Consider the following 21,115-nt stretch of genomic DNA (forward strand, 5'->3'; position numbering starts at 1 on the left):
AGGTGGTGTATGCAGGATCAGTCTGTTGTTTACCTCTCTTCTGTGACACTTATGTTGTGATTTGCACTTCTTCCCCGCTTCACACTTTTTGTCCTCTCTCATCCCAGCTCAACCTTTTATATATTTCTAGGAAAGAATCTTACACCTGCAGCAGCAGCTAATGAAACTCACACAGGAAAACACCAGCAAGCTGCAGCAGCTGGAAAAGTTTTATTTTGAAACGCAGCAACTTGAAACTGAGCTGACTTCACTAAAGAATGATCTGGTAGGCCTCTTAGTGACTGTACTACCTGCAGGTTTGGGACTGGTCAGAAATGGGCAATGGATCATCTGGCCCTCACCAGCTCTCGGGTGTCGCATCCTGCTCTCCAGTCAGCAGTTCAGGCTAATATTGCAGAGTGGCACAGGCTGAATGGCTGCTCCAGATCTTGTAGAAAGGGAGATGAATGAGCTGATCCTGAAGCAGGCCATACCTGAGCTTCTCCGTAATTCTTGCTTAGCTGCTTTGTAGTATTGAAACAAACTCATTTCTAATTAAAAAACATCTTGCAGTAAGTAAAAATTATTCCTTTATTACATGGAAACAGCCAAATGAATTAAATGTTTTCTTTGCTCTGTGTTAGGGAATAAGGCAGCCACCTGCGACAATCCGAGTCTAAGTTAGTGATCCCTCACTCTGACTTCCAAGTAGTTCTGACTGAGGAGTGGAAAAGTCATGAAGCTGTCCTGCCTTTTGGAAAGCTTCACTTTCCTGCTTGAAATAAATTTCCACCGTTCATTCTCCAATGTTTGACAGTAGAGATTTTTTTTCTTCTGCTTACAGGGAGCAGAATTTCATGGCCCCCAAACTACTGACATAAAAAGGAAGGCCAAGCTGGAGTCACGGGTCAAGCGCATGGCTCATGATGCAGCCCTCCTAAGAGAAGAAATCCATCTCCTAAACGGAACAGATGGGTGCTTTAGAGGACAACTCCCTCCCCTTAGCAGAAAAGATGAGTGCCTCTTTCTACAGACTTCAGCACCACAGGACTCGGAGACACCAACGACATCGTTCCCTGGTCAAACACCAGAAATAGTAATCAGCAGTCCAAGTCTCCCTTAAAAATGGACATGGTTAACTGTGGTGGTAGTCATACCTGGTAGTGTGAAACAAATCATTTTGGCTATACAGAGGTTTAGTTCTAAAGAGTTATAATTGTTTCCTCTAACAAAATATGACTTGTAGTGACAGATATGGAATAAAAAAGTGCAAATACAACCCGTGAATGCTGTTATCTGTCCATTGCAGAGATTTGCACTGGGCAGAAGCCCTGCGTGTGTGCAGATGCGTATGTCTGTTCTTCAGAGAGTGGCTGTTGAAAGCTGGATATGAGTTTCACATGGGCAAATGTAGCTTTCACACCTGTGTTCTCAGAAATGGTAAGAGAGGTCTGCTTTGAAGGGTGCGCTTTGTGATTTGCTGAACATCCTGGCAGCAACAGCACTTCTCTGCTGACTGAGCTAGTTAGAGTCAAGGGAAAAGTGGTGTTTGTTTGCAGAAAGCAAAGGGACATTTCTGCTCAGGGCCTACAGTGCTCAGGTGGGCATGGGGGAAATCAAATACTTTCCCACTTTGCCTCTGCTCTGTAGCAGTAGAAAGTGTAGCAAGTACAAAGTCAGCCTGTAGTTCTACTGGCTTGTACCTGCCTGATCCAAGTGAGAGCATGCCAGGTTCTGTATGTTTTCAGGTTTTATTATTTTTTGCCCCTGACATTTGGTATGGTGGCAGTGTGTGACCATTTACAGCACTTACCCTGCCTTACTGTGAAAACTTCCTTCATACCTGAAGCTGAGGGGTCATGTTGCATTGCTCTTCTAGTGCAAAGTTTCTGGGGGTGCATGGGGAGGCTGTGGGTTTGTTGCTAATTTTTAATTAAATCGATTGAACAACCTGCAGCTGCCCTTCCTCCCTGGAACTCCCTGCCTTTTGCCAGTGCTCAGTCGGGACTCAACCAGATCCCAGCCAGGCACAAGAACTGCCCCTGCTGGGCCAAACACAATTGAATGAAAGGTCCCTGTGCAGCTTTTTTTACAGTGGGTTCCTATGAAGTTGCTGAGCATCCTCTTTTTCCTTAAGGGGAAAAACCCACCCTTACCTACAGGCATGGATGCTGAAAGCTTTTGAGGCTGGAAAACCACAGGATGGGGGGTGGGAGATAAGGAAACAAAATTTGCAGAGATTTGGGTGTCTGTCTGCCTCTCCCCCCATCACCAAACTCTCGCAGCTGTCCTTGGAGATGAATGAAAATTTCATCTCGCTGTGCTCCTCACTAGAAGTTTTATGTCACTGAACTGACACAGGTAGCAGCTGTCTCTCTTCTCCTGAAAAGAAGAATTATGTCAGTGGCTATTTGACTGCAGGAAAATACCACCTTTCCCCAGGTGTCCTGCTTGCTGTATGTCTGCAAGTAAAAAAGAGAAGGTACCTTTGTGGGAGGATTTAGCATACAGCCCACCACAGAAATGACTAAAGCCTTTATTTTAGATGTTAAAGCGTGGGCTTGTCTTTACAGATAAGCGGCTGCAGATGGCGTGTATGTGAAGGGTTGTTTAAGTTGATTAGGTAGAGTGCATAACTCCAGTCCATGCACAGGAGTGTGTTCCTGGGCCAAACCTTCCTGTAGGGGAGAAGAAAAGACCTTTTTGACAGCGGTGTCTTTCGTGAAGGCCTCACTGCAAGAGGGTGGTGGCAGCTCTGTGTGGACCCATGTCCTGTGACATCTCTTGTGCTGCTGTTTCATTCCTGTGCTCTGAAGAACAGTCCAGTGCCACGGATAGCTGCTGCCGTGTTTCTTGGGCCCTCCTGTGACCTTGCTGAGGATGCCTTCTGTCTCCATAGCATTATAAAAGGCACATATACATCTATATACAAGTGCATAAATATATAAATAGGGGTGTTATACAAAAATAAATACCCATTCTCTATTTCTCTTTAAAATAAGTCTTTTGCAAAAGGCAGCTTGGTCACTAGCTGGTGGGAGAATGAGTCTCTAAGGGCCTCAGTGGTGGTGGGCTGCTGTTCAGATGTCTTGGTAGGTCCTGACCCAAAGATGCAATCACTGAATTCTGGGGATGGAGATCTCCTCTGGATTGGCAGCAATCTAGTCTTTCTACCTCTTCAACTGGCACTAGGCCTAGGCAGCAAGGGCTTCCTGAAAGGGAAAGGAGCAAGAAACAATTACAATGCATCCAGACATGACAGATGCTGTAGTAGCTTTCTAGTCAACAGTCTACTTTATGAGGGCAGGTACTCTGATCAAAGAGGAAGACCTACATTCTGAAAGCCCCGGTGACATGGGATTTTGATCCTGTGCTTGTGCACAGCAAGTTTGATCCATGCTACCTGGGTAGATAAATGGATCAGGTCCTAGGGAGAGGGATTCACATAATTTTTCAGGGACCTTGTTGTTTTACTGGCGGTCTGGAAAATGCAAAATTAAAGAGGACTAAAGGAAAGCACCTCTGCACCTGGAGGTGGGTATGTGCCCTTCCAGCAGCATACAGCTCAGGCTTCTGGAGAAATGAGAAATGTGTCCTCCAGAACCAAGGCAATTTACAGTCTTCAGCTGCTAGTATGGCCTTTCTGTGCTGCTGTTCTGTACAGTGCTAAAACTGTCCTTGCACCGCAGAAGCACTAACAGAGCCATCAGAAAGGCTCTACAGTGAGATCTCCCTTCAAGATCAGCCTATGATGAGATAATGCAAGCAGGTAATTTTCCAGACCACTGACCTTGGTGGAACAGAGCATCCCGTCGAGCATCCAGGCTAGGGCCTCCCACTTTGCTGCCTATCACTGGATGACGGAGACCAACAAAGTGCTCTTGAAGGTGAGGACAGTCATCTTGTGGCTGAAGAAGCTGATGAGTGGAGTCATCTGGGAGACTGTAGAGGAAAGAGCTGTCTTCTGTTCTCGAGTTAGGCAATCTGGGAAGGCAGACAAAGAGGTTTAGCACTTTAAACATATATTTCCTCCTCGAAAAACATGGCCTATGTAACATGTCAGCCAGCTGCATCAATGCAATTACACAGAGCATTCCAAAATGAGGGGAAGAGCAGAAATGGGATGTCCTTTTGGGATGGGAATGAGGTGATGTGACCTGGTATCCATGATTCAACATCTAGCGAGTGCCACAGGAGCTGGGAGGAGTAGTGCCTCCTGGCGAGCATGGGAGTAATGATGTCTGAACAGCGAGACAGAAAGCACCCACAATTCTGGGTGCAGCTGTTTAACAGCACCCAGTCATAGACATCAGCTTCTCTCATCCTACTTTTCAGCCTCCCACTTAAGAGCAGGAGGAAAAGGGGGCAGGGGGAAGTAGGTCTTGGCCATCTCTACAATTAAGTTATCCCTCCCTCAAATCATAAGAAGAATGTGCTGTACAAAGATAATTTAGACCAAGATGGCCTAGTGCTGGCACACGGATTTGTTTCCCAAGTGAATCGGGACAGATGAGAGCATGGCAAGGGAAAGCTTTTGTGAACATGCAGTCTTGTGGGACCCTCTGGACTGTGCCACTCTCCTCCTCCACAAGCCAGGACTAACCTGGAGGGCTGGTAGTCTTGCTGGGCGTTCCCGTTGTGCAGCACTCTCGCCTGCAGCAAGGCGTTGGTCTCCTCGTGTGACTGGAAGGAAAGAGAAGGATTCTCAGCAGAGCAATGCCACACGGCAGCATTAAGAGGCTGGTGCTGATCTGGGAGCCAGAGCCACTGGGCAGACAAGTGAAGCTCTTATGACAGAAGACAGAGAAAGCTGAAACTGTTTCTTTTGCTACAGAGGACAGTGCAACTGAGCACTGAAAAGCACACGTCATGCTTACTGCTGAATCATAGGGGATGATAACCAATATATATAGTCTCAGCTGTGACACTGCCTTTGCCTGTGTTACTATGCACATACAGAGTCCTCAGCCTTGTCAGCCCCTGTGAGCTTTGCTCAGGAGAAACAAGAACCATTCCCGTAAGAGCAGCCTTTGCTCACTGCCTCCTCCATACTTAGAGCCATTGCCCCAAGAAACCACCTCTTCAGTGTCTCACAGACCTTCCTGTTCCTCCTGTGTCTCAGACTCAACTGCAAATGGGAAATCTCTTTTAAGCCAGTCTTGCCACTTCTACATGCTGCCAAGGGGGCCAGCTATGTCTGGAGAAGTCCTCTCCCTGCAACCATGGCCTCTAGTTCATGTCAAACCAACTTTTCACCACAGGTGAGGACATACCTGTGGCACTTCATCTGGACTGTAATCTCGGGGCTTGGTGCTTGCATACCCCACTCCTGCAGAAGGGCAGATGCCATTCAGATGTGCCCCGTTAGCATAGGGCTGCCCGTTAATGTAGGGATGGCCATTGGCACGAGGAGCAGAGATGCCCCTCAGAGGCACCATGGTGTACTGGCAGGACGATACCAGCAGCCCAGCTCCTGGGAAGCCCATGTCAATGGTTTGCTCTGCGGAGGGAAGAAAAAACAAGTCTGAGGCTAAAATCTGAGGTAAAGTTGAGCTTCTTGAAGCTCAGCAGGAATAGTGTTAGGCTGTCCTATCAGGCAGCTACTTTGGTACCCAAAGCACCCTTGGAGACAAACGGTGGAAAGGTGCCCTACATGAAAGCAAAGGGGGTGCCCCTTTCCCTCTGGTCTAGTCCCAGGGTTCCTTCTAAACAAGGGACAAACAGTGGCCTTTGTCCTTATGGGGTTCCCCAGGACATTTGAGACTCACCCTCTGCCCACCTTCTCCCTGTTTCCCACAAAGTGCAGGCCTCACATTTTGGGTCTTTGACCCAGCTACACCCAGGGTCAGATCTAACCCACAGGGCAGAGCACATCTTGTAAATCAGCCCTCAAGAAAGAACCCTTACTCTGCTTGGACCAGGCTCTCCAAAGGCAAAAGGGGATGAAAGCCACGATAAGGAGTACGATAGAGCCCAGCACAACGCCTACAATCAAGTATGGCAGGTCGCTGGAACGGGCCACCATGGCTCCTGTCCCCAGGCCACTGTGCCCACCACTGAGTGGGGGACGCTGCTGAGGGGCCACCGTGGAGGGTGGAAGACGACCAGGCAGACCAAGAGACTTCCGAGCTGCAAAGGGAAGAGAGAGAGGGTTAGACACGGACACGGACGGTGGAATAGCAGCCTGCTCCAGGGGTGTCTTTGCTGCTGTGGACTAGACAGACTTCGATGGTGGCTTTGAAGAAGTGCTCCTAGATGACAGAGTATTTCCTAGGCTGATGCATATTGCAGTAGAGACGAGTCCTCTGTGCTTGGCTTACATATCTGCCAGGGTCTTTGGCTGCTAAAGCAAAAGGAAAAAGGAAACTAGCTTCTCCAAAACACACACTTGGACTTAATGCTGTTCCTACCAAGACAGTGCAGCTGCTTAGAAGACAACACGGGACCTGCTTATAACCAAACACAGGAGTTTGGCACAGCAAGGGAAACTTAGCCCTTCTGGTTCCAGCGACCATCTGTGTGATACTTAGGAAAACAAAAGGTAACTACTTCTCTGAGGCAAACCGTGGCGGACTCTGCACAAGGTGTCTATGAACACTGGTGTGTGTACCGACACATACTGATCAGCGGCATCAACAAATGTATGCATCTCTCCTCCCCAGTGCCGCCTCTATCACCTTGCCTGAGCTTGGATGACGCGCCGCTGGGCAGGGATGGTGCCTGCCTTGCTGTGCTCTGACAGCTGCAGGCAGGGAAGGCAGCAGGCTGCACTCCCAGAGGTGCCCTGTGAAGCCGGTTACCTTTGGTTTCACAGATCATCACGTTGCTGAACTCGCTTTCGCCACCCTCGTTGAAGCACTGCATCTTAATGTCATAGGAGGTTTCTGGCTGCAGGTGGCTGATGGAATGCCAGTACCGATCTCCTGAGGAGGGAACAAACACACAGTGCCATTAGCTTTCTTGGGGAACACGCAGCTGGCCCAGCCCTGCAGCAGTGCTAGTTAAAGCGGGCCTGGACAGCAGCAGCAGCTGCCCTTTGTGCATAGGGTTCCTTCCGGCTGTGTACTCTCCCAGGAGGTACCAGCAGCTGGGACCAGTATCTCCTACCTTCCACCACATCCTTCTTGTAGTCGCTGTCGTTGTCACTGTCAGTGGGGCGGTAGTAGATGTAAAAACCATGGATGGGAGTGTTGTTGTTGCTGGCTGGGATATACTGTGGAGGGGGAGAGCAGCAATTAGCAGAAATGTCTGTGCTCCATACTGTACAAGGTGGGGAGGAGCAGTGGGGATAAACGGAATGGGTCAGGAGGAAGATCCAGCAGGGGAATCTTCCTTGTGTTGCCACTGGTTTGCACAGTAAGAGCTTCCTTCCAAGAACTCAGTGCTATTTTATACTCTCACATCTTGCTGCTCTCAGGTAACAGACAAGCCATGATCCTGGTCCTGTCCCCCCACGCATCCAGTACTCTGCTCCCTCTCAGCAGCCACAGCCAGTGCTTCAGAGAAAAAATGCCTCAAATGACACCACTACACCTTCACTGTGACTCCTGTAGGCTCATGGCTTCCAGACAAACTGCATCTTACCATGAACCAGTGACTGCAGAAGTCTTGTGTTTCTGTTCCACCTCCACCCAGGGCAGTATCATTCCAGCTCCGTGTGTACTTGCTGTTTTTCACCAGTATCTCATCAGCTACTGTCTGCATGTAAATGAACACCAGTGCCCATTCTGCTCTATAGCAATTTCTGTCTAGAAGCAGCTAAGAGAGAAGAGGGCAATGCATCCCTCCGAATAAGCTGAATAAGTGTTGGAAACACTTGGATCTGGGCTTGTGATCCAAAGATCCTGCCCACTTCTAAAAATCCTCTGGAGGGGACTGCTGTAAATGATTATCAGCATCTAGGACTGCTACTCAGCAAGTGAGAGTGAAGGACATATCGGTTGGAAACTACTGGGACAGACAGAGGTGCTAATGGATTCCAGGAATTTGGCCAGGAGAGCAAGCAGCTGCCCTGTGTGCTGTTGAACTGTGCTTGTTGAACAAACTAGTCAAGACCCTGAGGCTATCCACTGAAATGCCTCCTGGCTACAATCTTGGATTCAGACAAAAAGGGTTTCCTAGGCTCTTTGACTTTCCCCCAAGCCCAGCCCTCCTTTGCTGGAGGGAGCTATTGGATCCCAGATCCATTTGTGCTGGTGACAGGTTCCAGTGTGGTAACCTGGAAGACATGCGAGCTGGGCAAGTAGCACCCACACACCTGCCTCCTGCACACTCAAGAGATCTCCGCCCCTACAAACCTTACCATCCACTTCAGCATGATGGTGGTCTCATTGATGGCATCTGTGAAGGTGATGTATGGCCCGGCCACAGGGCGCTCGTAGACTCGGTTGCTGTACCCAGACACCACATATGGCCGAGACGCCGCACTGGGCTCACTCTCTCCCAGGATGTTCAGTGCCCGGACACGAAATTTGTAGGACATGCCTAGGGGAAAAATGGGAAATAAAAGAGTTACAGAGACTGGAGTCTTCCGAGACTTCTACTGTCAGCACAGACCTGGCTGTAGAGAGGGGCTACATCTTCTCCAGAAGGCAGAGAGCCTACACAGAGGTTTTGATCGAAGTACAAACACTGAATAGCCAGATTTCAGCCATGTGCTAGATGCACCCTGCTTTTTTTGCCTTCCCCAATTCTTGTCTGGATGGCCTGGAGGTCAGGCAGCAGTTCTGGAAGGTGTGTGGGTAGATTCAGAGGTGCCTGAAAGGATGTTCTGACCCAAAAGCAGGTATGGGAAGGCATCCTTCCTCTACTATACGGAAATTAACTACACAAACATCAGTTAAAAGCTCAAAGCCTAAATAATTTTTACCAAAACATTTACTTGTATTTAAGTTGGGGTAGACATGTTGCCTTTTTAAGCTGTCCAGCTCAGTGATGCTGTCTTTTCTCCAGTGAAGTGCAATGGGAATTGTGTGCCCATCTGTCTTGCCTGTGGCTAAGGAAAGTTCTGGCCTGTCTAGTAAATGGCAAAAACAAATGCCTTTAGTAACTCTATCCTGTAAGACAGAAAATACAGCATGCACAAGCCTCCCTGAGAGAGGTCAAATCTATGCTGGTCTTTGCAGCTGGAGAAATTGGAGAAGCATCTGCAGCTTTTCCCCATGCACCGAAGGCTGGAGCTGGGAATGCTTTGTTTTGCTTGCACATGCCGGGGCTGAGCATGACGTGACAGATGGCTGACCATCCTACAGGGACCGCACAGCTTTCCTACAGACCTCCAGGAAGCAGGGAAGAGAACACCTGCCTACCTTTCTCCAGGCCTGGGATTTCAACAGAGAGGCGAGAGGGAGGAATGTCACTGGTGGCCAGGACCCAGTCTCCCAACTTCTTCAATTTCTTATATTCCACACGGAAAGACTGGATGGGGAACCCGCCATTCCCACGGGGGATCCAAGTCACGTACACAGATGTCTCTGATGCCACAGAGATGGTTGGACGGTCTGGTGCCTCTGGAGCTGCACAGGTACAGAAGGACATAAGGAAATGAAACACACTCCTCTCACCCTCTTCCTTCTGTCTCTTCATTAGAGCTGGCACCCTCCTCACTCCTTTCAGTTTGTGCCCTGTAAACATCTTTTACTTGCTTCTTGCTCCATTTCCACTCCCAACTCAAGCAGGATGAGATAAGGTTTGAGGAGTGTATGCCCATCATGGGAGGGAGAGCAGTGAGAGGTGTGGATGCAGGCCTGGAGACATAGCAAAAGTCCTGGCTGATGTGGAAGCAGGGAGGCTGACAACAGGGCCAGATGAGTGTAAGAGATGAAAACAGGACAGATTGAGAAGAACCAGCTGAGGGGGAAACAGGGAAAAGTTCTGAACTGTAGAAATGTAATTTGATAGGAAAACAAAAGATGGGAGGGAAAGAGATGAATGGAGCTGTGGAGATGAAAGAAAACGCAACACATGAGTAAGTGTGGGGGATTGAAGGGAGGGGGGAAAGGATAAGGATCGAAGCAGAATTTCACAGAAAGAGGAATGGCACTGGTGAATAATAGTAGTGGCAGACGCAAGGTGGAAAGCAATGGATCGGATTAACCAGTAAGGAACCAATGTTTCTCCAGTACAGCAAAATACCCAAATGGAGCACCCTGCACCCCTAGAGTGGGCACTAAGTGCCCCTTGTCAGGGCTTGGCTGAGAGAGGAGGAGGCCAGGACCTGCAGCGATTTGTCTCCCCTTTCTCCCTCGCGTTCCCCCAGCACCTGCTGGTGCATGGGCAGCTTGTTGCTCCTGTGCACCGCACATGTGCAGACTCCAGGGCAGGGCCTTCTGAACCCTCCGTGTGAAACTCAGCAAGAGACACAGTTTCTGACAAGTCCTTGCATTAATGGTGGGGACAGGCAGCAGAATCAACCTGCTCTCCTAAGACAGTCTGCCTGCCAAGTGCAGTGGCAGAGGTGTCTGAGAAGGACCTCTCCTCACCAGGACCTAGAGACCACCCACCCAGCTTCGCACAGTCTTGTGTTATCCAGCAGAGACTTCAACCCCAGCATGGTCTGGCCATTGCCACCAACAAGAGATCCAGCACCCCTCGCCCTCCCTCCTTGTCCAGTTCAGGGTGGGCCTTACGGGACAGACGGCTGTTGTCGAGCTGGTTACTGCTCTGAGTGCTCGTGCCTGGGTCGTCCCTCTGGATTTGCTGCTCTTTGCTGGCAACAATCTCTGGTTTTGGGCGCCGGCCTGTGCAGAAGGGAGAGGTGGCATCAATGACACGGAGACATGGCCCGGAGTTAATTTTTGCTGTGATGAGCAAAGACAATATTCCCAGCCATGATGCCGAGGTAAGTACTCTCTTCAAAAGGCCTTACAGGTTCAAAGCACTCAACCTGCAGGCAGGAACTAAAGCTAAAGCAGCACGTTTGTTAAACTGTTAATAGGTCCCCCTCATATTTAATTTTCTAAAACTTCTAATTGGTTTTCTTGAAATGTTACTAGATTTCTGCCTGAGAAGGTGATAATTAGCACAAGACCAGGGCCTGAAGGGAGATGTGAGCAAGCCCACCACCATGGGGAAGGTTGCTACAAAGCGAAAGCCATTCCCCACACCTGCTGGAGACGTGAAAAGCAGCTGAGGGACAGAGGGACTTAGCGCGGACATTTGGGACATCCTTTTAGTGTCAAAGACAGCTTGGCACCAAGCAGACTGCATAGGAAGGTTTAGAGTTTCCTTTAGTGAAGGACAAGCTTTTAAGGACAGATTAGACAAACACCTGTTGGGAAAAACCCCCACAGACTGATCCTGCCTCCAGGCAGAGGATGGATTAAACAAGCTCCTGCCATCCCTATTTTCTTTGGTTCTGCAGGTGTCCAGCTGAGACACAGAGGGAGGAAGGGACTTACTCCAACCCAGGCACAGAGGAAGATCTGATTTCCCCCATCCCATTTCAACCCCACCCTCCACTTTTCCTTCTGACAAAGTCACTTTAAGCTGAGGGCAGATGGGTTTCCAGACCCGAAACAGCCTCTTTGTCCTGAGGCTGATGCCTGTGCCTCAGGGCTGGGGCAGAACATGTCGGAGGGGCCCTCCCCTGACTGAGAGCAAAACACCCAGGGAAAGGTTTGACCTTTACCAGTCCGGAAGGTCACCATGGCCGTCTGTCCCTCGCCGGCACAGTTGTGAGCGGCCATCTCCACCTCGTAAAGGCTCCCAGGGTCCAGCCTGGTGAGGGTCAGGCGGTGCTGCGAGGCTGGGACATCCCTCACTGCCCAGCTGTCCGAGGCGTTGGTGACCTGCTGAGAGACCAAGGCAGGCGTTGCAGAGCTGGAGGCAGGCTGGGCTTCTCGCCTGCACCAAGCTCAGAAGCTTTCGTGACAGGTTGTGTATCAACCAGGGCTGCCCTCCCTGCCTGCAAAGGAGGGAGGTGTCTCCAGCCTGATTTTGCAAAGCTGAGCGATTCAGTAATAAGCAAGACAAGTCACCAGGCACCAAGATGTTTTCTTGACCCCAGAGGTTTTCTCAGCCCTGTCCTGTCTGCAGGTCCCCTCTGATACCACAGTCCCTCAACAGGTGTAAAGCTCTGGAGCAGGTGTGCCCACAAAAGGCAGCATTAGCCTGAGGCTCAAGCTGCTTTAGGAGCCAAATCTCCCCTGCAGCCCAGCTGCTGAGCTGCTCATCTAGTCACTGGCCATTGCCATCGGATGAAGTACCCTGGACATTATGTCGGTCACCTGGACCTAAATCATTTGACTAACAGCTTTTTATCCAGTTTTATCCAGCCTCACCGCCAGCACATTCTGGCTGAAACGATGAACCATAACGTTTGAGCACAGGTTTCTGCAGGGAAGAGACCCTGTATGGCCATGGCCCCCAGAAAGGCTTGGAAACACGGTTCATTTTTCGTTGGTGCCCTATGAAGAGGGGGAGGGAAGGTGGGACCTTCCTCTTTCTCCCCAGCTGCAAGGATAATATTTTTGCAGGCAAACAGGCAGGACACTGAAGTGACCCGGTGCCGAAAGGAGCATTAGCAATGCAGGCAACGCGACAAAACGGAAATGCCAAGACTCTGCTGTATCATTCATCTTCTCCAAGCATTTGACACTGACTGATTAATGCCTGCCTCGTTTTATTTTTATTCTCCAGCCTGCAGAGTTGTGAGGCCAGGGAGGGGAGCCCTGAAGAGTGCTAGTACCCAGGAAAGAAAAAGATAAATTCTTAAGAAACAAAGATAACGGTTGCATGGCATCTGTCTGCTTGCAGGCTGCTGAGATTTGAGAGGCAGTGTAAAAGCAGGGAAAAAGAGACATCCGTAGATATTTTCCAGAGGAGAAGCAGACCCTTGCCCAGTGCAAATACATCGTACTTTCTTTATAGCCATCTTTCACAAAGAGCTTTTTCATTTGTTGCTGAATTGATTCCTTCCCTCTCAGCACACAAGCTTTTCCAGCTGGAGATGTCAAAACCAGATCATTATATAACTTGATCCTAAGGTTCTCTGATAGAAAGAGCCTCTCTCTAATCAAGTTTAAGGGTTATTTGGACTAATTCCTTTCCACACAATCCTTAAGCATCCCAAGAAAGAGTCTCCAGCTGAGAATTTGGACTACACTGAAAACATATTACTGCAAACTGCAGTGACCCACGGTGACCTCCACTGCCCTACAGCCCCTTCCAGGTGAAGCGCTGAAAAACAAATAAAATATGGACAAACTCCAGCCTGCAAGTTAAGATTGTGTGCAGAATTGGTAGTTACATGATATGCCATTGGGGGACAAATCTCTTCTTGTCAGACAAACAGAGCCAATAGTCTGGTGATGCTTTTGGCATCTTTTGTTTTTATTGAAGCTTGCCCTATTGTGTTCCTGTGTTGGCCATCTCCTGCCATTGTTTTAAAGAGCTCTTTAACGAGATGGTTAGCTGAAACCCTCAGCTTAAGTTTTGTTTAGAAAGAAATCAAGGATGTGCAGGGATTATAACAGACTCCTACTATACCATATTTTCACAAAACTAAACAATTCCAGGAAAGTAGATATATATATTCACATATAATTGAAAACGGTGCCTTGCAGTGGCTGGGAATCCAAACCATGCCAGATCTGGAACATACTCAAACCCCAAAGCAAAACCTGCCTCTCTACTGCAACTCCCTGCCTACCCAAAGGAAATACAAGCAGCAAACAGATAAATTCAAGCTCCTTTTTTCCCCACTTATCCCCAGCAAAACGGGAAGAGATACTCTACACCTTAAAAGTGGAATTTTTACCTCAACAATGCTGCTTTGTTTAGAGAAATTGCTGGGCTACAGCTCTGCCTGCACTTTGCCCGTGGTGCTGAGATGCACCACAGAGGGTGCACCCTTGGGCTCAAGCAGGGCTCAGCAGTGCACCCTGTGCTCATGCCGTGCCACCAGCCCAGAGACACACTCAACAGCGCTGCCTTTCAGTTTCCAGAATAAAACCGGTGGTCGAGGACCTTCCCAGAGGATTTGGCATGGTCATGACAGGTCTCTGCCAGCTCCTCACAGTCACCGAGCGCTGATGCTTCAAAGCTGCTGAGCTGGTCAGGTACATGCAGCAGCGAGAGGCTGCCGGTCTGTGTCCTGCAACCTGAGCCTTTCAAGGCAGAGATATCCCCATGGCTTGTGCTGAGACAAGAGCACTACAGAGCAAGGCACTCCACAATCTGCTCTCGGGACTTCCTACTCATATAAGCACACAACTGGGAAATGGGAGCTCTTCAGACTGGAAATACCTGTGTGTGCATAGGCCCTCTGCGTGTTTAGGCAGATGGAGACCACTATGGGCTCTTCTTGGACAGCTCACCAAACCTTCTCTTGCAGCCTGTACTCATCACAGCAAAACAGGCTGAGGCTCCAGCTGAAGAGGTCCCACCAACCAGTGCCACCAGTGAGCGATGGGTGCCCCTGCCCCAACACACCTGCTCACGAGGTGTGAAAACATGCAGTGAGGCCACCGGCCCGTCTGTGGAATGGCGCAGAGGAAAGATGGGAGCAGGGTGAAACAGCGATACCTTGCGATGCTTCACCACATAATAGAGGATGGGGGCTCTGCTGTCAGGCCGGGGTCTCCACACCAGATCGTAGCTGTCCGTCTTGGATGTCCGAGGAGAACTGAGGATGATGGGGGCCTCAGCTGGAGACACCAGCTCACTGTTGGCTGCACACTGTGGAGATGCTGCCAGCGGGGTCGTCCCAGGCTTTGGCAGTGCAGCTTTATCCAAGGGCAGCTTTAAGGCACTGTCCCTGGAAGGTGGTGTTGGAGGCTGAGCTGAGCCCAGCTGGGCATCTCGCCCAGGGTTGCGTGTAGCTCCTGAAAGACAAGGTGTAGAGGCAAGGTAAATGCCCATTCCAGCCTGCGGTGAAAGCAGAACTACCAGCTCCTGGAACATCTCAGAAGACTGGTACTACACACCCAATGCAGCACAGGTATCTTAGATGTATCAGGTCCCAGGCAGTGCTGCCAGCTGTGCCACTCAAGAAGGTGTTGGCAACAATCTCTCCTTTTCCTGCTATAAACCTAACAAATCTCACCGGAGCCACTCTGACAACAGCCTTTAGGCCACATGGGGCTTCCTCCCCTTCTGAAGCCCCTCTTACCCTGGGTAAGTTCAGCAGGGTCCAAGGAATCGGCTGGTACCTCTCTTACCCCAAGTAAATCCACCTGCATCAGTGTTTATGCTCTTGCTCAGTGCAAGCTTAGAGGCAGAGCTGAGTAAGCCATGGGGCAAGGCACTACACCCAGACAGCCTCTCATGTAGAAGGAGATCAAGAACGCACACGTGGCACTTCACTTAGAAGCAAAACCCCTACCATCTGTTCCTACAAGGAGATATGGAGACCCTACTCAAAAAAGTACTCAAAGTGTAGAGTAAAAGGGAGGGAAGAGCAAGGCAGCTCCAACACAAGCGGGAGGGTTACACACCAACTTTCTTCTGCTGCTGCCCCTGCTCTTTCCCTGTGTGTTTAGGTTCTGGGATGGAATGGTCACAAGCTTGGAGAGAGGGACCTACCTGGCCTGGCTGTCCTCAGTTGCACCATGGCTTGTGCGCTGCCGACCTCGTTCTCCGCCATGCACTGGTATATGCCGTCATCCTCAGGCCCCACACTGACCAGCCGCAGCGCCTTGCGGGACAGCCGCAGCCGATGGCTGGCGGAGAGGGGGACGGCGTTGCGCAGCCACACGATGGAGGGCTGGGGGTTCCCTCGCACCTCACAGGTGAACTTGGCACTCTGGCCCCAGGGAATGATCTGCTGGGACAGCTCCATGGTGACCTCCGGGGGCTCTGTACGGGGGCGGGGAAAAAGCAGGGCTGCTGAGTGTCACTTGGCAGGGAGGACAGCACGGTCATGGCTTTGTGCGTTCCTCTCTGGAAGGGACAAGGACAGAGTGATGGATCCTCACCCCGTCCCGAAGTCCCACTCCCCTTGTGGGGGTCTGCAGGTATCTGCTTCATTGCACCTCCCCTTCAGCATTCACGTGAACTGCAAGGAGATGTTGCCCAAGGCCATCTGCCCCTCTCAGATGACAGCAGCCACCTACAAGTCCCCTTTTTCTGAGCTGAAAAGCTATTCTGCAAAGACTGCGCTTGTGCCAAAACAACACATTGGCACCTGGATGAAATGCAACCCAATAAAACATAGGCTTAGCCTCCCTAATGCTTGTGAGAAGGGGAAGGATGCATGGTAGAAATATCAAAGGTGGATTATCCCTTACATTTCCCACCCCACAGAGAGCTTCCCGACAGAACAGAACAAAAAAGCAAGACGCTCTTATGTCTTCCCTATGCCAATGACAAATATGTCCAAGAAGCAGCCAGTCCTCCACTAGAAAGTGTTAGAGCAAACCCAGTGCCACAAATGACAAGAGAAGAGCTTCTGCAGAGGAAAGGAGGATCCGCCATCTCCAGCCCATGGTGGGAGCCAGGAGGGAGGAACTACCACCCTCAAGGAAGAATTTGTCCTATCTCCTAGAAACTGGAACCACAAGAAGAGGTTTGCATTACACTGTGGTTTGTCCGGGGAGAGGAAGAGTACAGCAGCGCTAGTATTCTCCCCTGAAACCAGTGGAGAAAGTCCAAGCCCTTCCTGAAACAAGGGCAACGGTAGCACTCACCAAACACCTGAACGTTGTAGAAGATGAATGCAGCTCCAGCCTCCCCAACCCCATTGTCAGCTGTGCAGCTGTAGGTGCCTGAGTCTTCCTCACTGGTGGGGTCAATCAGGAGGTTGCTGAGCAGGAAGCGTGTCTTGTTGTATGCAGAGACACTGGAGCCATCTTTGGCCCAGCTGACCCGGGGCGGGGGGATCCCGCTGGCCACACACTCCAGGATGAGGCTTTGGCCCTTGGTGACAATGATGGTCTGAGCTTCAGGGGGGTAGATTATCCGGGCTGCCTCCGCTGTGGAGCCTGGTGAGGAGAGGAGGAGGAAGGAGGTGAGTGGGAAGGAAGGTGGCCGATGGGAAAGCGCCCTGTGCAGAGTGCAGGGAGGGGTAATGGTAGGGCTGGAGTGCTGCTCCCCTGTGCTGGGGCAGATAAACAGCAACGTGGGTCAAGAGGCCTCAAGGGATGTGTGCACACAGCAAATGGTCTTGGCAAAGGGCCTTTGCCCATCACCAAGAACAAATCCTGAGGAATCACAGAATCATTTTGGTTGGAAAAGACCTTTAAGATCATTGAGTCCAACTGTTAATGTAGCACTGTCAAGTCCACCTCTAAACCATCTCCCTAAGAACCTCATGTATGCGTCTTTTGAAGGTCTCCAAGGATGGTGACTCCACCACTTCCCTGGGCAGCCTGTTCCAATGCCCGACAACCCCTTCCGTGAATAAATTTTTCCTGATATCCAATCTAACAGCAATCCCACGAGTGGACCTTGGGGCCTTCTGCTGCTGGAAAGGAGTTTTCTCAGCAACTGATAATGTTGGTTCACACAGAAAACCAGCTGTGAAGGCACTGGTACATGCTCCCAGGGCTGGAAGCACTATGGAGAAGACATGCAGTGCAGGTAGAGCAGCTTACGTCTCACACGGAGCCTCTCACTGGAGACGGAGGTTTTCACCTCCTGCGTCACGGGGTTGTAGGCAGCACATTTGTAAGTCCCCTCATCCTCTTGGCTGGCATTGACGATCTGAAGGTTCCCGGATGGCATGATAAGGTAATTGTCTGTAGAAAGAGAAGAGGAAGTGGCACGTGGTCACAAGATATACTCCTGTGCAGACTCCTGGAAGACATGCAGTGCCATGAAGAAAAGGTGGACAAGCAGGAAGGGAAGAAACAATGTGATAACACCAACAGCACTGAAATGACCCCTTTTGGTTCACATATCAGGGGAGAAATGATGCAATGATGGAGGGAACAGAGCTTCAGGTGAAGTTAGGTTGTCAGAGGTACATGCAGTAGATGGAGTGAAGCTGCAAAACTCAGATCCAAATTTAAAAATTTCCTCAAATTCAAAGTTGCCTTTATCCAGGCTGGGCTGGAAGAACACTTCACAAACATATGGAGACACCCAATGAAGAGTGACACTGTGCATCACCAAATTCTGCTTCCTTTTGCCTTACTGCAGGGTGGTGTTACACATGGCTCCCCAGTCCCAGGCATAGGGGACATCAGGGAGACCTGGCAGAGACCCTAAGCTCACCTGTGCTCAGACCAGCGGCAAAGGGACAATGAGGAGGCAGCAGGCAGAGAAAGCTACTGCTGGTAGGGAAGGGTAAAACTGAGGGTCCTGGGAGGGGACCCAGAAGGACGGGCCCTCGTGGCACTCACCTCGGGAAGCCTCTAGCCACTCCTGCTTCACGCTGTAGCGGACCTGAGCCTTGGGGTGACTTTCGGGCAGGTCGCAGGCAATCACGGCGGTGTTCCCTTCATCCACCTCGATCACATGCTGGCCATCAAACTTGAAATCTTTGAGATCTGCAGAAAGAGTGATTGGCAGGGCATCTCAGTGGCTGGCTCACCACCTTGGTGTCAGCTCATCCTCTCTCTGCGGACCCGGGGCTGTTTCATTGTGGTGCGGGCAGAGGACCGCCACGTCCCCAGCAGCTAGGGAAACTGGCCTGGTTTCAGAGCTTTATTTCTTTTTTCTCCTGCTCCTTCCTACAAATGGATAACTTAAAACACAGCTTCTGGAGAAACCGCCTGCTCCGCAGCTGAGAAACTGGGTGTGAAAAAACCTGGCCTGAGAGGAAAAAATGAGCCAAATTACTGCAGCAAAGGGTGGCCAAAAATGGTCCTTCTGCCGCCTGCTATCTCAAACGCGGCTGCCGTCCTGCTACCAAGAATCTAACTGTAGTCATAGCTCAGGAAGCCTAGGCTGCTTCAAGGGTGTACAGAAGCCAGGTGACACGGTGGGAGAAGGTGTGTGAAAGCTGGATGCTCCCAGCACTGCCCTGAGCTCCTCTGCCGCCTGAGCAGCTGGCATCTTTGCTCCAGGCATTCTCACTCCCAACAAATATCTCATGGCCGAGGGCTGGTTAAGCACGAGACCTTGTGCGTGCCCAAGCAGTGCTCATGCCCAGCTGAAAGAACAGGGACTTGCAAGGAAAAGCAGCTCCTCCTCTACAGGGCACAGCTGCCCCCTCCCTAAAGCAGCTGTGAAAACACCCCATCCCGGCACGTGTCCCTCTCTGAGGCTGTGATGGGGGTCGCTCCCCCCGCAGGGCCGATGCAGGCAGCAGCATTGCAAGCACAGGGATGGGCGGAAAGAGCACTTGACTTTTTGTATTCTTTACCCTGTTTTTCAAAGCACGAGCAGAGGACTGAGGTGAAACCCTGCAGATCTGGCGAGGCAGGGAACATGCCAGCCTGGCCCCACCGAGCCTCCCGAAGATGAAACCGGTTCCTGCTCTCCCTGGGCATGACGGCAAATCTTGCTGGGGCACTGCAAGCCCAGGGTTTGTCTGGGTCAGCCTGTGCTGGGAGGGAGAAAGTTTTGTGCCAGGAAAAAAGTGCCGCACGCAATTTTTACAGTGCCGTGCACCAGCCCAGGCGACCACTAGTGACAACTGCACATCCTGCTGTCAGTCACAAATCCCACTGTCATATCAAGGCTCAAGCCGGCCCATCTTCCCCGGGACCCAGTGCTAACACACGTCTCCCGAGCGGCACGCCGCTAAATCCGGACAAGACCACACTTCCTCTTAAAAACCCCACGCTAAGGCAGTGCCTTGCGTCGGCCGGCACGGCCACAGCCATGGGCTGTCAACAGCTCCCTCACCCCTCAAAACTCATCCCGGGACATGGAGCCCGTGACCTTGGGCAGTTCAGAGAGCTGGGGGGAGGCAGGAGGGCTGCTGGCGGGCGGACGGCAGGCAGCCTCCCTTGGCAGCCCCGGCCAGCAGAAAAATGTGGTTTTGTTCTCTGGGAAATGCAGCAGCGCTCCAGGAGCAAAAGACAACTCTGGCTCCAAGCTTCTCCCACCCACAGTCATGGAAAAGTGACATGAAATTTCTCAAGCAGACTTTCTGATTAAAGCAAGATCCTTTATGGAGTTTAAATAAAAAACAGCTCTCTTGGCAAGGCGGCAAGAAAGCCTCCCCGAGCGCAGCACAGAGGGGCTGCTGGGCGGCTGCTGGGGGAGCCAGCGTTCCCGGGCCCAGATCTGAGGGAAGGGGAGGAGGTTGAAAAGAAAAAGGGGAGGTTTTGCAATGTCATAAAAATGATTTGCAGCGAACATGCTTAATACTTCTGGAATTTCTTGGCACCGTGCAGTTAAAAAAATAATAATAAAAAGAAGGAATATGGGTGAACTTCAGAAATGTGATTAATCCTTTAAGACAAGCTGAGGAGGGGAGCCATGTTTCCACTGGGTATTAAAGCCAGATGAAGGTTAACTCTTAACTTGTGAAAAGCTGGCAGCGCCTCACGCTCCTCCAACAACGAAAGTTACTGCTGGGGAGGGGAAGGGTGCGGGATATTTTCTCTTCTTTGCTTTTTGTATTTGATGAAGGAATAAAATAGTAAGAGCCACAGAAATGGAAAGAGGTGGAGAAGAGGCAAGAGCCCAATGTCTGCCTGCCCACATCACGCATATTTCTCCCATCAACAAAATATAAACGAGCATCAGGAAAATTAATGTGCGCCTTGGTGGTCTGGATTCATCACAGTCGAATTAAGATTTCAGAGCCAAGGCACAGGCTCCAGCAATGCTGGCAGGGATCTGCACACATACACACACACACACACGCGTGCATGCATGCATAGACCCCAAAGAGGAGAAAGGGTCCAGGAGTCCAGAGGAAGAACAGACCCACAGTCCTGGCACAGCAGAGATGGAAAATAATGTCCCTGTGCCAGGAGACCCCTTAGGACAACCTTGGGCTGGGCAGACATGGAGGTCCCTCACGTGCATCCCCTGAGATGGCAGCTCAGCCCATGATTCTCACAGCTGCAAGTGCTGCAGCCCCAGGGCGGTGGCGGGACCCCTGAGTCTTCCTGCCTTCCCCTCCCAGCGCAACCATGGGGGATGAGGGGCAAAGCTGTGGATGGAGGGGGAAAGGACAGAGAAAAGGCACCCTGGGGTGGCCTGGGGAGCAGAAACTGGGCGCCGCTGGAGAAGTAGAGTGAAATCAGCAGAGAAGGGAAAAACATCAGGTCAGCACCAGGACAAGCTATTTTCC

The 21,115-nt window shown here is 50.8% G+C and overlaps 2 protein-coding genes across 5 annotated transcripts in view; one reads left to right on the top strand and one right to left on the bottom strand.

Moving 5' to 3' along the window:
• The window catches only part of CFAP44 (cilia and flagella associated protein 44), a 43,583-nt gene extending 42,481 nt beyond the window's left edge, over positions 1-1,102 (top strand). Inside the window, exons 33-34 of the mRNA XM_065652092.1 lie at positions 131-265; positions 824-1,102. Coding sequence (XP_065508164.1) covers positions 131-265; positions 824-1,102 — 414 coding nt within the window. The remainder of the gene's footprint in view (positions 1-130; positions 266-823) is intronic.
• Positions 1,103-2,518: 1,416 nt separating this feature from the next.
• Positions 2,519-21,115, bottom strand: part of BOC (BOC cell adhesion associated, oncogene regulated) — a 57,054-nt gene continuing 38,457 nt past the window's right edge. Inside the window, exons 4-19 of one of the 4 annotated variants that reach the window (XM_065630350.1) lie at positions 18,264-18,410; positions 17,514-17,657; positions 16,608-16,901; positions 15,505-15,777; positions 14,506-14,804; positions 11,609-11,771; positions 10,608-10,718; positions 9,288-9,494; positions 8,282-8,463; positions 7,087-7,192; positions 6,780-6,902; positions 5,887-6,108; positions 5,253-5,479; positions 4,583-4,662; positions 3,770-3,963; positions 2,519-3,191 (exon numbers count right to left, since the gene is read on the bottom strand). In XM_065630350.1, the coding sequence (XP_065486422.1) occupies positions 3,007-3,191; positions 3,770-3,963; positions 4,583-4,662; positions 5,253-5,479; positions 5,887-6,108; positions 6,780-6,902; positions 7,087-7,192; positions 8,282-8,463; positions 9,288-9,494; positions 10,608-10,718; positions 11,609-11,771; positions 14,506-14,804; positions 15,505-15,777; positions 16,608-16,901; positions 17,514-17,657; positions 18,264-18,410 (2,957 nt within the window). In that variant the 3' untranslated portion in view covers positions 2,519-3,006. Of the gene's footprint in view, positions 3,192-3,769; positions 3,964-4,582; positions 4,663-5,252; positions 5,480-5,886; positions 6,109-6,779; positions 6,903-7,086; positions 7,193-8,281; positions 8,464-9,287; positions 9,495-10,607; positions 10,719-11,602; positions 11,772-14,505; positions 14,805-15,504; positions 15,778-16,607; positions 16,902-17,513; positions 17,658-18,263; positions 18,411-21,115 lie in introns of all 4 variants that reach the window. The other 3 variants (XM_065630349.1, XM_065630347.1, XM_065630346.1) reach the window with 3 other exon arrangements.

This window comes from Caloenas nicobarica, chromosome 1 (genome assembly GCF_036013445.1).
Source record: "Caloenas nicobarica isolate bCalNic1 chromosome 1, bCalNic1.hap1, whole genome shotgun sequence".
NCBI lineage: Eukaryota > Metazoa > Chordata > Aves > Columbiformes > Columbidae > Caloenas > Caloenas nicobarica.